The sequence below is a fragment of the Trachymyrmex septentrionalis genome, unplaced genomic scaffold (genome assembly GCF_001594115.1).
Source record: "Trachymyrmex septentrionalis isolate Tsep2-gDNA-1 unplaced genomic scaffold, Tsep1.0 scaffold83, whole genome shotgun sequence".
NCBI classification, from domain to species: Eukaryota; Metazoa; Arthropoda; class Insecta; order Hymenoptera; family Formicidae; genus Trachymyrmex; species Trachymyrmex septentrionalis.
In genome coordinates, this window is record NW_017306018.1 from 2,880,595 (window position 1) to 2,892,887 (window position 12,293).

At 32.6% G+C, this 12,293-nt stretch overlaps 2 protein-coding genes across 4 annotated transcripts; one reads left to right on the forward strand and one right to left on the reverse strand.

The window, feature by feature from the left end:
- Nucleotides 1–1,773: 1,773 nt before the first annotated feature.
- On the forward strand, nt 1,774–5,409 carry LOC108755140 (serine/threonine-protein kinase fray2). 3 transcript variants are annotated; one of them, XM_018497978.1, is made up of 5 exons: nt 1,774–2,071; nt 2,434–2,514; nt 3,793–3,920; nt 4,113–4,782; nt 4,874–5,409. In XM_018497978.1, exons 1-5 carry the CDS (start codon nt 2,009–2,011, stop codon nt 5,171–5,173), a joined length of 1,242 nt encoding a protein of 413 aa, XP_018353480.1. In that variant the 5' UTR covers nt 1,774–2,008; the 3' UTR covers nt 5,174–5,409. The 3 variants fall into 3 exon arrangements, with proteins under 3 accessions (XP_018353480.1, XP_018353482.1, XP_018353481.1); XM_018497980.1 differs by lacking the exon at nt 1,774–2,071 and adding an exon at nt 3,054–3,111 and having other exon boundaries at nt 2,439–2,514; XM_018497979.1 differs by lacking the exon at nt 1,774–2,071 and having other exon boundaries at nt 2,441–3,111.
- Nucleotides 5,410–6,529: 1,120 nt separating this feature from the next.
- LOC108754980 (protein claret segregational-like) lies at nt 6,530–11,641 on the reverse strand. Its single transcript, XM_018497673.1, has 5 exons — nt 11,329–11,641; nt 9,803–10,828; nt 8,825–9,119; nt 7,665–7,939; nt 6,530–7,076 (listed from the first exon to the last, which is right to left on the reverse strand). The coding sequence occupies exons 2-5, from the start codon at nt 10,816–10,818 to the stop codon at nt 6,668–6,670; spliced, it is 1,995 nt and encodes a 664-aa protein (XP_018353175.1). The 5' UTR covers nt 10,819–10,828; nt 11,329–11,641; the 3' UTR covers nt 6,530–6,667.
- Between the last annotated feature and the right edge of the window lie 652 nt (nt 11,642–12,293).

Here is a 12,293-nt window from a genome sequence, read left to right on the forward strand (position 1 = left end):
GTGTCCACTTCACGCGTTAAAAGCAAATTAATATTCGAGAAGCATAATATATATAGTAATTATTCTACTAAAAACAAAAGGGGAAAAAGAAACAGAAAAGTGGGAGAATTTATGATATATGTATGAGGTATAAGGTATGAGGTATAGAAAAAAACATATATATACAGTTCTTGCGGGTGGCCATCGACGAGATACTATTAAAGACCGACATCCTTACGGGAGTTGGTATCCGTGTGAATATTAAAGTGATTAAGAGTTAAAAACTGATAATATTGTACTAATTTTATGATTTATTAGTTTAGTAGACATATTTATGCATTTAGAATTCAATAATACTCGATTTTTCTTTAAAATTATATGATTTCAGTGTTATCGTTAAAGTTTGATTCTCAACAGAGATAATAATTGCAGAGAAAAAATTGTAATTTTTCTGCAATATATAGGATATTATTATAGCTTTACACAAGTATGCATATTTATTTATGGAACATTTATATAATAAAAAATCATGAATTTCATAATGTATGAGCCAAATATTTATTACTTATGTTAATAATAGCAAATTTATATCAATTGTCGATAATGTCAGTGTTCTTCAATTACCTTCAGTCCCTTGGGATCACCAGGCCCTTGGGGCCGTTTTTATATCACCGAAAATTTTCCCAGGGTTGATCGACGGTCTTTATTATTAAGTACGTTCGGCAATATAAATCTGAGATGCGAGCTTGATCATTCACGTGATCTTCGAGCAATTCGAGTGCCAAGAATTAATTCCGAACACTGCAGAATTGCGCGTAAACTGTTCTTTAAGGTTAGATTATAAAATGAAATTATTTATTTTTATGAATAAATAAAAAATACCTTATTAATTGAAAATGTCTTTCACTTTACTAGAAACTAATAATAGTCTTATATACTAAAAATAAATTGTTATACATGAATGGAGCAAACTCATATACAAGGTGTGTGTGTTCTTAAAAGAAAATAGAAGTTATATCACTTGATTTATATTTTTGTTAGAGTCTTTAATGTATTAATACAGTTTGATTTTATTTCATTCTATATGTGCAACATAAGCTTTGATCTAAAAATTAACTAGCAAATTCTTTGTTTTCAAATATGTAACTTCAAATTCATAAAGAGAAAAAGAATTAAAAATTTACTTTCCTTGTTAAATATATATATTATACATGATGTACTCCAAATAGTACTCAATTTCTATTTGATAGCATATTTGTTTGAGCGTTTGTAGACTCAGACATTATAACAGTTTAAAGTACACAAATAAAATAGAAGTATTAAAAGAGATAAATGTACGTTATGTGTTAACGAATTAGTTGGATACATATCATAAATATACAGGTTATGAATTTAATTTAGATGCGAAAATCTATTAGCTCTGCGAGCTCGGTCTTTGAATCCGGAGTGGATCAAGCAGTTCGATTGGCTTTAAAAATGTTAATACCGAACGCAGATGAAATAATACGTAGCAGAAAGATGCGATGTTGTCATACGATTTTCGAGGTAAAAGAGCAAACGGACGCCTCCGATTTGCAATGCCGAACGCACCTAACATAGTATCTCGTCAATAAGGCGGCCAATGACATGATACAGCGTGTTCAGACAATTGGCAGCAATCAGCAATCGCAGATCACAGCGGCATTTTGATCCGGCTCGGCCGACCAATGGCAAGCGTGCGTGAGACGTGTTGAAAGAATCGGCGCATATTCGGCGCTGCGCGTTACGTCGTTACGTCGCAATGTTGCATTGGTGAGTCGTGAGTCGCGAGATGCGACTGATGCGAGCAGTCGTCAGCCGCCTGAGCCGCCAGTCAACGATACTTTGCGACACGAGTGATAAGCTTAGTGCTTACACTCGTGACTCGGCCGTAGCCGCCGACCACCGTCAGCCGCCGTCAATCGCCGTAGTCGTCCGATTCGTCCGATTACTCCGATTACTCCGATTGTAGTCGACGACAGCGGGACAGTTGAGCGTTTCACGCGCCATTATGGACTCGTTGGCGAATTACGCCAGTGACGGCGACAACAGCAACAATTCGGACGACACGAAGGTAAGGAAACTCGAGGACTCAATTGCCCGTCATCGACAATTTTCTTGTCCATATCGCCGCGGCTACTCAAAATTCGAAACAGTATGCGACGCACACTATTCGAGACATGGTTTCGCTATGCGCTCATATGCGCTATGCTATACATATTGCGTATGTCACTACACACACGCACATACACGCGCGCGCACACACACACGCACGCCGCGGTTTACAACCTAGAGATGTTTGGAAACGCGATTGTGCTTTCTTTTGCAACTCTCTACGAATCTACAAAGGTAGAATTACCGCGGCAATATTACTTAATGTAGCAGTATATATATTTGAAGAAACTTTAGTTAGAAATAATTAATCTTGTTTCCTAGACGCTACCTCAGGGACAGGAAGAGGCAAACAGAAGGGCGAGCGACGCCAACTACGATCCGGTACAAATGGACATGAGTGAGGTATAGTAAAACCACACGCCGATAATTCTTAATTAGTTGTTAAGTACGAAACATTCGGACAATGCCTAAGAAGATACCGCAGTGACTTTATGGGTGCTGTATGTACATGAAAAAGTCTTAGGCCTGATACATAAAGGGGATAGTATCTGGTTTTTGCAAGGTCATGTCAACAAATCAGTTGGTTAATGCTGTAAGAAATAAATTTACAAGACAGGAAACAATGTTCGTGTATTGACAAAGGTTCCAATTACGTTCGGCTTACTTGGTATTGTCGGTATAGTTAGGATTATGATTGGGTACAAGCTGTAGTATTCATTATCGAAGCTATTATTTTACAAGTCTATATTTAACGCCTGTAGTTAAAATACAAATAAGACAGGACCTTGAAACCTTATTGAACGCAGGATAATCAGGCTATCATTCGCATAATTAAAATGATTTAAATGATAAGTAAATGGGAATAGTACCATTTCGTGAGACAATATTAACACGTAGCTCTGTTGGTAATACATGATACAATATCTACGCATCTCGGCAAGGTCTATGCTGTGTGAGGGTCTTTCAAGACTACCCCCAAGTTCTATTCCGAAGACAGAGGTGAGTAGAGGAAGCTAGCAGAAGGTAACACTAACAAAACATCAATCATCAAAGAAATCACGTGTACAAGTATATACTCGGGTGATAACTAACTGCAGAGGCAGATTGATGTGAAGGGCCCTCATATTCCTCTCTCTCTCTCTTTCTCTCTCTCTCTCTGTCTCTTTATCTCTCTCTCTCTCTCTCTCTGTCTCTATCTATCTCTCTCTCTCTCTCTCTCTCTCTCTCTCTCTCTCTCTTTCCTTTTTGTGACATGATTGTTTTACTGATTCATTTTACTTATTACTTCGGTAATTATCTCGGTAATTAGCACATACAAATTGTATTGTTTAGAGTGACACGCAAAGTGTCGCTGATCTTTTGTATCAAGTAACAACCAAGAAGAATTGATGCAAAAAAAAAAAGAAAATGAATTTCCGTTTTTTATACAGAGAAATTCTTTAAGTTTATGTTATACTTTTTATACTTACTATGTGTAAGAGTATTTTCTCTCTTAAAATGTGTAGGTTTTTCTAATATATTGTACATATTATTGATTGTCAAAGAATTCAACTTTGCGTGTATTGAAATTACGCATTCTAAAATAGTTTTTGTGGTAGGAATTAAGAGCTATTTCTTACATAGTGGAATATGTAAGAGAGATCCATATTAAAATTGATAATTTTCTTTTCTTTTCTTTAGGAGAGCAATAACAACAATTCATCAAGGGAATCTAGTAGCGAACGCGCAAACAGTCCTACAACGGCTCAGTCTACCTTTGGCTCAAGAACAGAATCTTCTCGGGCTTTGCCTTCTCCATCAGACCAGAGGTAGGCTGGTTTGTTAATTATATATAGTACAGGTGCTAAAGATATTTTACGGATATCAAATTTGTTAAATTTGAAAATAGTAATTTTGATATATCTCACTAAAACTATATCGAAATTATACACCTGTCACATGTGCAGAATAATAATACGCATCTGTGTGGTATACCCCTGCAGAACGTAATCGTTTTACAGGCGAGGCGATCATGAGAATCATACGAGTTCGAAAGATGATCATAGGCGAGGGGACCGTAGTGATCGGAGTCGTCATTTGTCTGACAAAGGTCGCCGTTATGACGATCGAAAGCAGCGTGATAATAATCACAGGGACCGAAGCAGAGATCGCAGGAATCGGGATGACGACAAGCGCAAAACGTCATCCCTCGGATCGTCTAAAGACGAGAAAAGTGATGATAGAGAGAGGAGCGACAAAGATCATCATTATAGGGATGACCGGAGGGATCGTAATCGCGACAGGAACGACAGGGATAGACGCAGGGATCGCAGCGAGCGCAATGAACGGGATCGGCGACACTCTAGGGATGAGCGGTCCAAGGATCGATATAGGGACGAGCGTTCGAGCTACCACAAGGAGAGGGACCGCACGCGATCAAGATCGCGATCGAGGGACCGCGCACCACAGCTACCGTTTAGAACGATGAGTTATCGGGAGGAAAAGGGACGAAACAAATTGGCACAGTTGGAGAAACTAGGCATAGAGTTGAAGCCGCCGGAGGGCGGCGATACTGTGATGATGCCTGGTGGTATCCATGGCGAACAAAACTACTACAATCCGTTGGCCACTGCAACGCAGGGCAAGTACGCGGAGCAGATCCAAAAGAGGAAGTTGCTTTGGGCAAACAAGGTGATGATTATCCAACTGTAGCAGTAGCTTTAATAGACATGTATCCGGCACGCAATCTCATTCTACATTTGCGTTTTTTATCTCTTTGCAGTCAAAGCAGGATGACGGTAATAGTACGTCGACCGCGGCTTCCACTGCTAATACGTGGATGGGGACGACTTTCACGCACGATCAGGATGGGAAGGTAACGGCCAAGTTTAAGCGACTGATGGGTATTAAGGGCGATCTACCTAATGCACCGGCAATAGGAGCCAAACCGGACATTCTGAAAAAGCAGGAGGAAATGTTCAATAATATGGAGCAACAATACGAAGTAGCTCGAGCTACCACGCACACGCAGCGCGGCGTTGGACTAGGTTATGCAACCGGTGGCTATCAATTTCCACGATAACTTTGGAATTTCAGGTCCATTATTTAATTACATTTATAATATTGGTAGATATATTGACGCAGATAGAATTACGTTTGCCAGTTCAGCGACCTTATGTCGATTCGGTTTTTTTTTTTTACCGGATCGCATTATTTCCAAGTCTTTTCTGCGAATTGGGGACGATAGCGGACTACAGCTAATCCAAGTTCAGAATACACTATACGATTGTACTCGAGTTATGTATTTGCGCGTTGTAAACACTAAAAATAAATTTATTAAGATTATCTAAAAAAAAAATCTTAAATGCATTATTTATCTACGAATGAAATTTATTCCTCCTACATCGTCTGATTCTGACCTTTTCCTTTCTAGATGGATTTAAGTGAATTCGTGCCTGAATTTGTTTAACTTTCTATTAGGTATTATAGTTAAATTATTGTAACAACTCTTATTTAATAAGATTTGTGATTTCTTATTAAAAATTCAGTCAATTATATATTCTTGAAATAAGTTATAAAATTACAAAAGCAAATTCACTATATTGTTGATCAATGAAATTTATAAAAATTTTACTGAATTTGTTTACTTAATCCTCACCTCATTTTAAAATACATAATCAATATTATTCTCTATTTAAGTTATATAAGAAAATAATTTGAGTTTTGAGCAGAAAGTATGCAAAAAATAAGCATATATAGAATTATCATGAAATTATTACTTTCTAACTTACCCCGATAGAAAAAAAAACTGATATTAAAAGAACGAAATAAAACTCAAGCGCGAGCGATGATAGAATATATATTTCTCGGAATATATTCTACGCATAAAAATACACAATTTTTTTTTTAAATTACAGAAAAATCAGAATGAGTATTATACTAAACATTTACTCGATACATTTTTTTAAGACATTGAATTTCAAACAAAATATCTTTATATATATAATCTCAATATCTACCTTATTATGTCTTCAGTCATGTATATTATACACATTTAAAAATTAAATATTACTAAAAAAGGTACAAAATACCAATTTTTTTTCAAAATGTCAGTTTTTATTTCTATTATATGTGTCTGTTTAAATGTCCAAATATACAAATCTGATAGCGATATAAACTAAGAAAAATTTAAAAAAGAAAGGTTGTTTACATATATAATATTATGTGCTATATTATAATTTGACACAATATAAAATAGACCTATTTTACTTGTAAAATAATAAATGGTTTAATTGTATACTGGTAAAATGATTAGATTATATATTTAACACTTATAAACTTTTTCTTCAATAATATGTTATTTATTTTAATAATGTATTTTCAACAACTTGTATTATTATATTATTAATGTCAGACTTTCCATCATGATTTTGCCAATCGCAGGAGAATGTCTTCCTTAAGTTATTTTAAATTATATTTGTAGTTATAAAAAATGTATATATATATATAAATATAAATATGTAGGTAATGTGTACTATTCTTTAACCGGATACATTCTAAATTTAGTTGGCGTATTTTATAAAATCATTCGGCTTCGTTTAACTTTTTCAGTCTTACAATTATTGACATTACTAGCAAATCTTAGCGAATTTAATGTCTCGTTATAACATTCGTCTAATGGAGATACATTTAGTAACATCAAAGTTTTCGAATTGCCTCCCAAAGAAGGCATCAGTAAATGAGTCAATTTAGAATTTCTATAAGGAATATGTTCCTGTTTCTTTAAAAGTGCTAAAATGACATTACCAAGATTTGCCAAAGATTTATTAATATTTTTTGTTTCTGTAGTTCTAACAGCTTCTTCGGTCTTCAAACGTTCGGATCCAGCTAAATCGACTAAATTCAGATTTCCTATCGATATCTCTTGTTTTATAGCATGTGTACCAATTAATCGTATTCTTGTCACGGAATGCGATCTAGATGATCTAGAATATAAAATTTTAAATTAATACTTAATTTAAGTGGCTCTAACGAATAACAATTCATATGAAAAATGAGCTAATGAGCCTCGCTGGATGTTAATAACTAATTACCTATTGTTTATTAATATTACAAATACAAAAAATATACAAAGATGTCAATGTGTATGAATAATAATAATATTTTAATCGTTTCGACCTATTAAATCGGTCATTCTCAGTGTACATTCTTAATTAAGACATAATATATATATATATTATGTCTTAATTAAGAATGTACACTGAGAATGACCGATTTAATAGGTCGAAACGATTAAAATATTATTATTATTCATACACATTGACATCTTTGTATATTTTTTGTATTTGTAATATTAATAAACAATAGACAATTAACTATTAACATCCAACGAAATTGTTATCAATTTGAATCAACTAGAATATAAATTATTATATATTCAAAATTAAATTCTATGTTAAATTATATATCCCAATGATTTAATTATAGATACGTTTCTGATACTTAATTAAAAACAGAGTAAAAAATTTTGTTTCTTGTAACTTTTTACTACAATTTAAACTAAATATACTTACCGTTCATTTGATTGAGTAGCCGCAACAGCTCGATTACGTTGTGCAATTTGAAGACATTTATGCAATTCTTCAGGACTATGTATTTCTTCTACCTGAAGGTTACTAACATATAAATCCTGACTTTTATTGTCAACCATTCGTATTTCGTGTATTTTTGATTGAGAATCAAGAAGATCAACAATATGTTCATTATAAATTTCCAGAAAACTTGCTTCTATTTGATACTCCCAACCAAGAAGTTCGAACTGTTTCATTTCTTTAAATATGTGACGTACCTGGAAAATTACATGATAATAATTTAAATTCTTTAAAAACATTAAATTAGCTGTACTTATATAAAAGTGTAATTTAATTACACATGCACAAACCACACTAATAAGCGCGCGCACATATGCGTGTGCGTGCGTAATTTCAAAATACACGCAATCAATTTCCAGATTCGATTCATATTCGAATTGATTCGATTTGTATTTAAAAAAAAATTCGATTCGAAATAAAAAAATCTTGATCCGTACATCTTTGTTTAGAATTATTGACCTCATTATTCTGAACATAAAAGTCAAAGTACAGTTACCAAAAATAAATATTTAAGATATTTAACATTTTAAATTTTACATTTGTGAAAATGGGTTGGATAAAAGACCGATTTCACTAATGATTAAGTAATTGGCATTGCCTAAAAACATGAAATATCTCAAACTATTGATTTTTCAATATCTTCAATTAATATGCTATGTATGGAATAATCAGAGAAATCACATCTAAAAAAAAAATCATAATTCCATTTAAAAAAAAATGATTATGACCTTGAAAAATCATTTTTTTTTTCGAAAATTGATTTTACTATTATTTGTGTCAAACCATTCAATTTTTGTTTAAATATTTTTAACTCGATCATATCCTGCAAAGATCTTACAAGAAATCGTCACGTTAAATAAAACAGGACGCGCGTGTATGTGAACGTACATACAAATGTGTATTTGTACGTGTGACTGAATGTGTATTACGTAACTTTCGAAGTTGTGTTTCTTTACGTATACGTAAACCGTCAATTTATGAATACACGAAATTATTGAATCTCAAAAATGTACGAACCTAATGTAAACTAGAACTTATCAATTTCATATTTATAATTATATTGTAAATATATAAGAACATACTGTTCTAGGTATCATGCCTTCGGTTTGTAATCCACATTCGCCTTCCATTGTATATGTTTTACCAGAACCAGTCTGGCCATAAGCAAATATGCAAACATTATATCCTTCCAGGGCTGATTGTACTAAAAGGGATAACTCTTCAAATACATCTGCCTGCGATGCATTGGGAGTGAATACTTTATCGAATGAAAATTCTTGTTTTCCTCGCAACTTTCGACTACAGCCGATTGCATCTGATCCATCTGATTTGCCTACTTCAATAGTGCAATCGTCTATAAAGTTTATATTACACAGCCTATAACAAACATTAATTTTATTCAAATACAAATTAAATATCAAAATTATTTCTTTCATTAAGTCCTTAAATAAAACTTTATTCAAAGCAATTCCTAATACAAATTCATTAAAATGTGAAAATAAATATTATTAGAAATAAAATAAATGTTATTAGAAATATATTTAAAATAAAGAAAACGCATTAATTTCCTTATTTTCGAATTCGATCTTGTTAAAAAACAAAATTTTATATAAAAACAATTTTTATTCCATATTTTTAATGCATTTTTTACAAATTATTTTTCAACTGTATTTATAATAAATCATTCTGTAGTTATTTGTAAAATATAAGTAAATTACAAGTATATATAAACTTTGAACTATATTTTTGCCATTACATTATTTTAAAAGACAAAAATATAGAACTAAGTAGACTAGAATAAACAAGCAGTAATACTATAATACAAAACACATAAAGATCAGATCTTTGCTCTATAGAAATTGTGAAGTATATACAGCTGAAAAAGTATAATGATCTATATAAAAGCATAATGATCCTATATACATATATCTTAAAAGCACTTTAATTTTTTTCTAATAATTATCCCTAATAGCAGTTTATTGCCAAAACATTGGTTTAAATATTGCGAATGTGTTAAGCCAATAATTGTGCTACTAAAGTACAAAACATATTTTACTTACGCTTTCGTTTGTTCAATTTCCTTAGGAGTTCTTGGACGAACTCTACAAAACACTCTAATGTTGCCTTTTAATTCTTGTATAGTATTGTGCAATACTCTACGTTCTTTATCCATTTTATGAGTTAATGCTTGCAATTCTTCCTTGACAATATTCAAATCTTTATTTAACTTTTCCTGCAACTCTAAATCTGATTTCAGAACTGTTAATTGTTTAGTTTGTTCCAAGTTCAATACCTCTTGACTCTTACATTTTTCTTGAAATTCATTCAATGTACAAGAAAGACTTGTGGACAATTCTTTTGATTCTTTCAATTGTTTTACTAAATCTTCTTCATTTTTTCTAATTGTAGATATTTCCACTGTTAGAGTCTGAAGTTCATTAGTCAAAGTGTTATTTAAAACTTCAAGTTTTTCTGCTTTAGCTTTACATGCAATTTCACTAGTTTTTAGAGTATCTACCAATTCTTGGAGCATATTGCATTTTGACTCTGTATCTTTAGTCTTTCGTTGTGCAACTGATAACTTATCATTTGCCTGTGCTAAACGACCTCGCATATCCCATCTGTTTAATTTGCATGTCTTATTATCCTTGTCATTTTGAATAATTTTATTAACCTTCTTCACTGTATTATTAGTCATCAATGCATTATTAATTGGCTTGTCCATTAGTACTTTAGTAACAGGTTTAACAAAAGGTTTCTTTGCTTCTCCATGCGTTACATTAGTAGCTGTCCGTTTTACTGCTTTCTGCACGTTATTTGATCGTGTAATTGTAGATAATGTCTTTGCTCGAACTAAGGCTTGTTTAACTGGTAATTTGTTTTCAGTCATAGATTTCATGCTAGCCAAACCTGCTGATGTTGAGGTTAATGTCGACGTTATTGTTGACGTTACCATTGATGTTGAAGTTGGTATATGGTTACTTTTTGTTACTTTATGATTATTATTCTTAACACTTATATCCGTTATACTACTCGCTTTTATCATTATTTTTGGTTTCGGTAAACGAGATTCCATCTGTCAAATGCTGTAGATAGAAACAAAAAGTTCAGAATTTAAAAGTATTAAACAAAAAAAATTAATTAAAAGTAAGTTTAATATATACTTAATATAAAAGAAAGGAAATATATTAGCAAATCGTGCACATTAAAGAAAAAAAAAATTTTCTGAAACAACTATTAAATAATATAAGTATTTATATTTTGCGCTCATTTAGATTAAACATACGTTCAAAAAATCAATACTTTATAAAAATAAGTAAAAGATATTTAAAGTTGTATATTTACAAAATCCAACTCAATATTCATCATCAAATGTCATCATATGTACCTATATCTTACTTAAACAAGACAAAGAAATAATTGATAGTAACAAACATAATTACTAAAAGAAATCTCGTCGTTCACAATGACAATCTTACAATTGCAACAAATAATTCTAAAGTTTCAAGAGATACGATAGTGTCTCGATCAACGCTAATTATTATTTACCGTATAATTACTTAATGTTCACGTAATATTTACATACCTTTTCGCTCTACAAAAGAACGTTTTTTCAGAGAAAAATAAAATTCTCGTAATCACAAACACAATATATACAAAACAAAGAAAACAAAACGATGCTTCGCTCCTTATGTAAAATTCTTATAGCAGTGACGGTTAGCAGCATAACTACATTCGAACTTGATTTGAACAAGAGTGTGGTATAGGTCGTGTTCAGCAGACTCTTGCGGAGCGGATCCGTGAGCGTTCGTTGCTATTGGTATATTCTTCTAGAATATTCTAGATCATCCAATAGCGCAATACTGTGAGCGCTACGGATCCGCTCCTCAATAGTTGAATACGCTGAACGCAACCATAATATGTATAAGCAAAGAGAAATCTGAGAGAGGACATGATGGCTCAAAACCTATAACCGCAAAATGCTACGCGCACTACTGCCCTCTGACAAAGTGAATGTAAACTACATAGCAACGTCCACTTTTCTTACATTAATCGTCCACTTTTCAAGATTGGAGATGATAAATCTATATTTGGTTCATATAATTGTGCTATATGTAGCACTGTGTTAGATGTATCCTAAGAAAGAGGGCAGTAGTGAGCGGCAGCATTTTGCGGTTTACAGGTTTTGAACCGTTATGTTCTCTCTCAAATTTCTCTCTGGTATAAGTTGCATCGTAGACATCAGGCTTAAGAATATAAAGCCTATTCTACAATAGCCATAATAAGGTCAGAATCAGACTACTTAAAGAATGAGATTAAAGATTAAAAAACTGATATTTGACCAATCAGAACAAAGAAGCCAAAATTTCTTTGTCTTCATTGGTAAAATTTCAATCTTTAATCTTTAATCTCAATCTTCAATGCATAGTCTGATTCCGGCCTTATGACTATTGTAGGATAGGCTTAAGGGAGCGTTTACATTGGTCGTTTATATAACCGTATGCCATATGCCGCAATCTGTAAAAATTTACCGATTACTTTTAAGTATTC

Coding starts and splice junctions, on each gene's coding strand:
- LOC108755140 (XM_018497978.1), top strand. CDS start 2,009: ATGGACTCGTTGGCGAATTACGCCAGTGACGGCGACAACAGCAACAAT. Junction 3,921..4,112: donor CCTTCTCCATCAGACCAGAG/GTAGGCTGGTTT, acceptor ATCGTTTTACAG/GCGAGGCGATCATGAGAATC. Junction 4,783..4,873: donor AGTTGCTTTGGGCAAACAAG/GTGATGATTATC, acceptor ATCTCTTTGCAG/TCAAAGCAGGATGACGGTAA.
- LOC108754980 (XM_018497673.1), bottom strand. CDS start 10,818: ATGGAATCTCGTTTACCGAAACCAAAAATAATGATAAAAGCGAGTAGT. Junction 9,120..9,802: donor GAAATTGAACAAACGAAAGC/GTAAGTAAAATA, acceptor TGTTTGTTATAG/GCTGTGTAATATAAACTTTA. Junction 7,077..7,664: donor GCTACTCAATCAAATGAACG/GTAAGTATATTT, acceptor TTTATATTCTAG/ATCATCTAGATCGCATTCCG.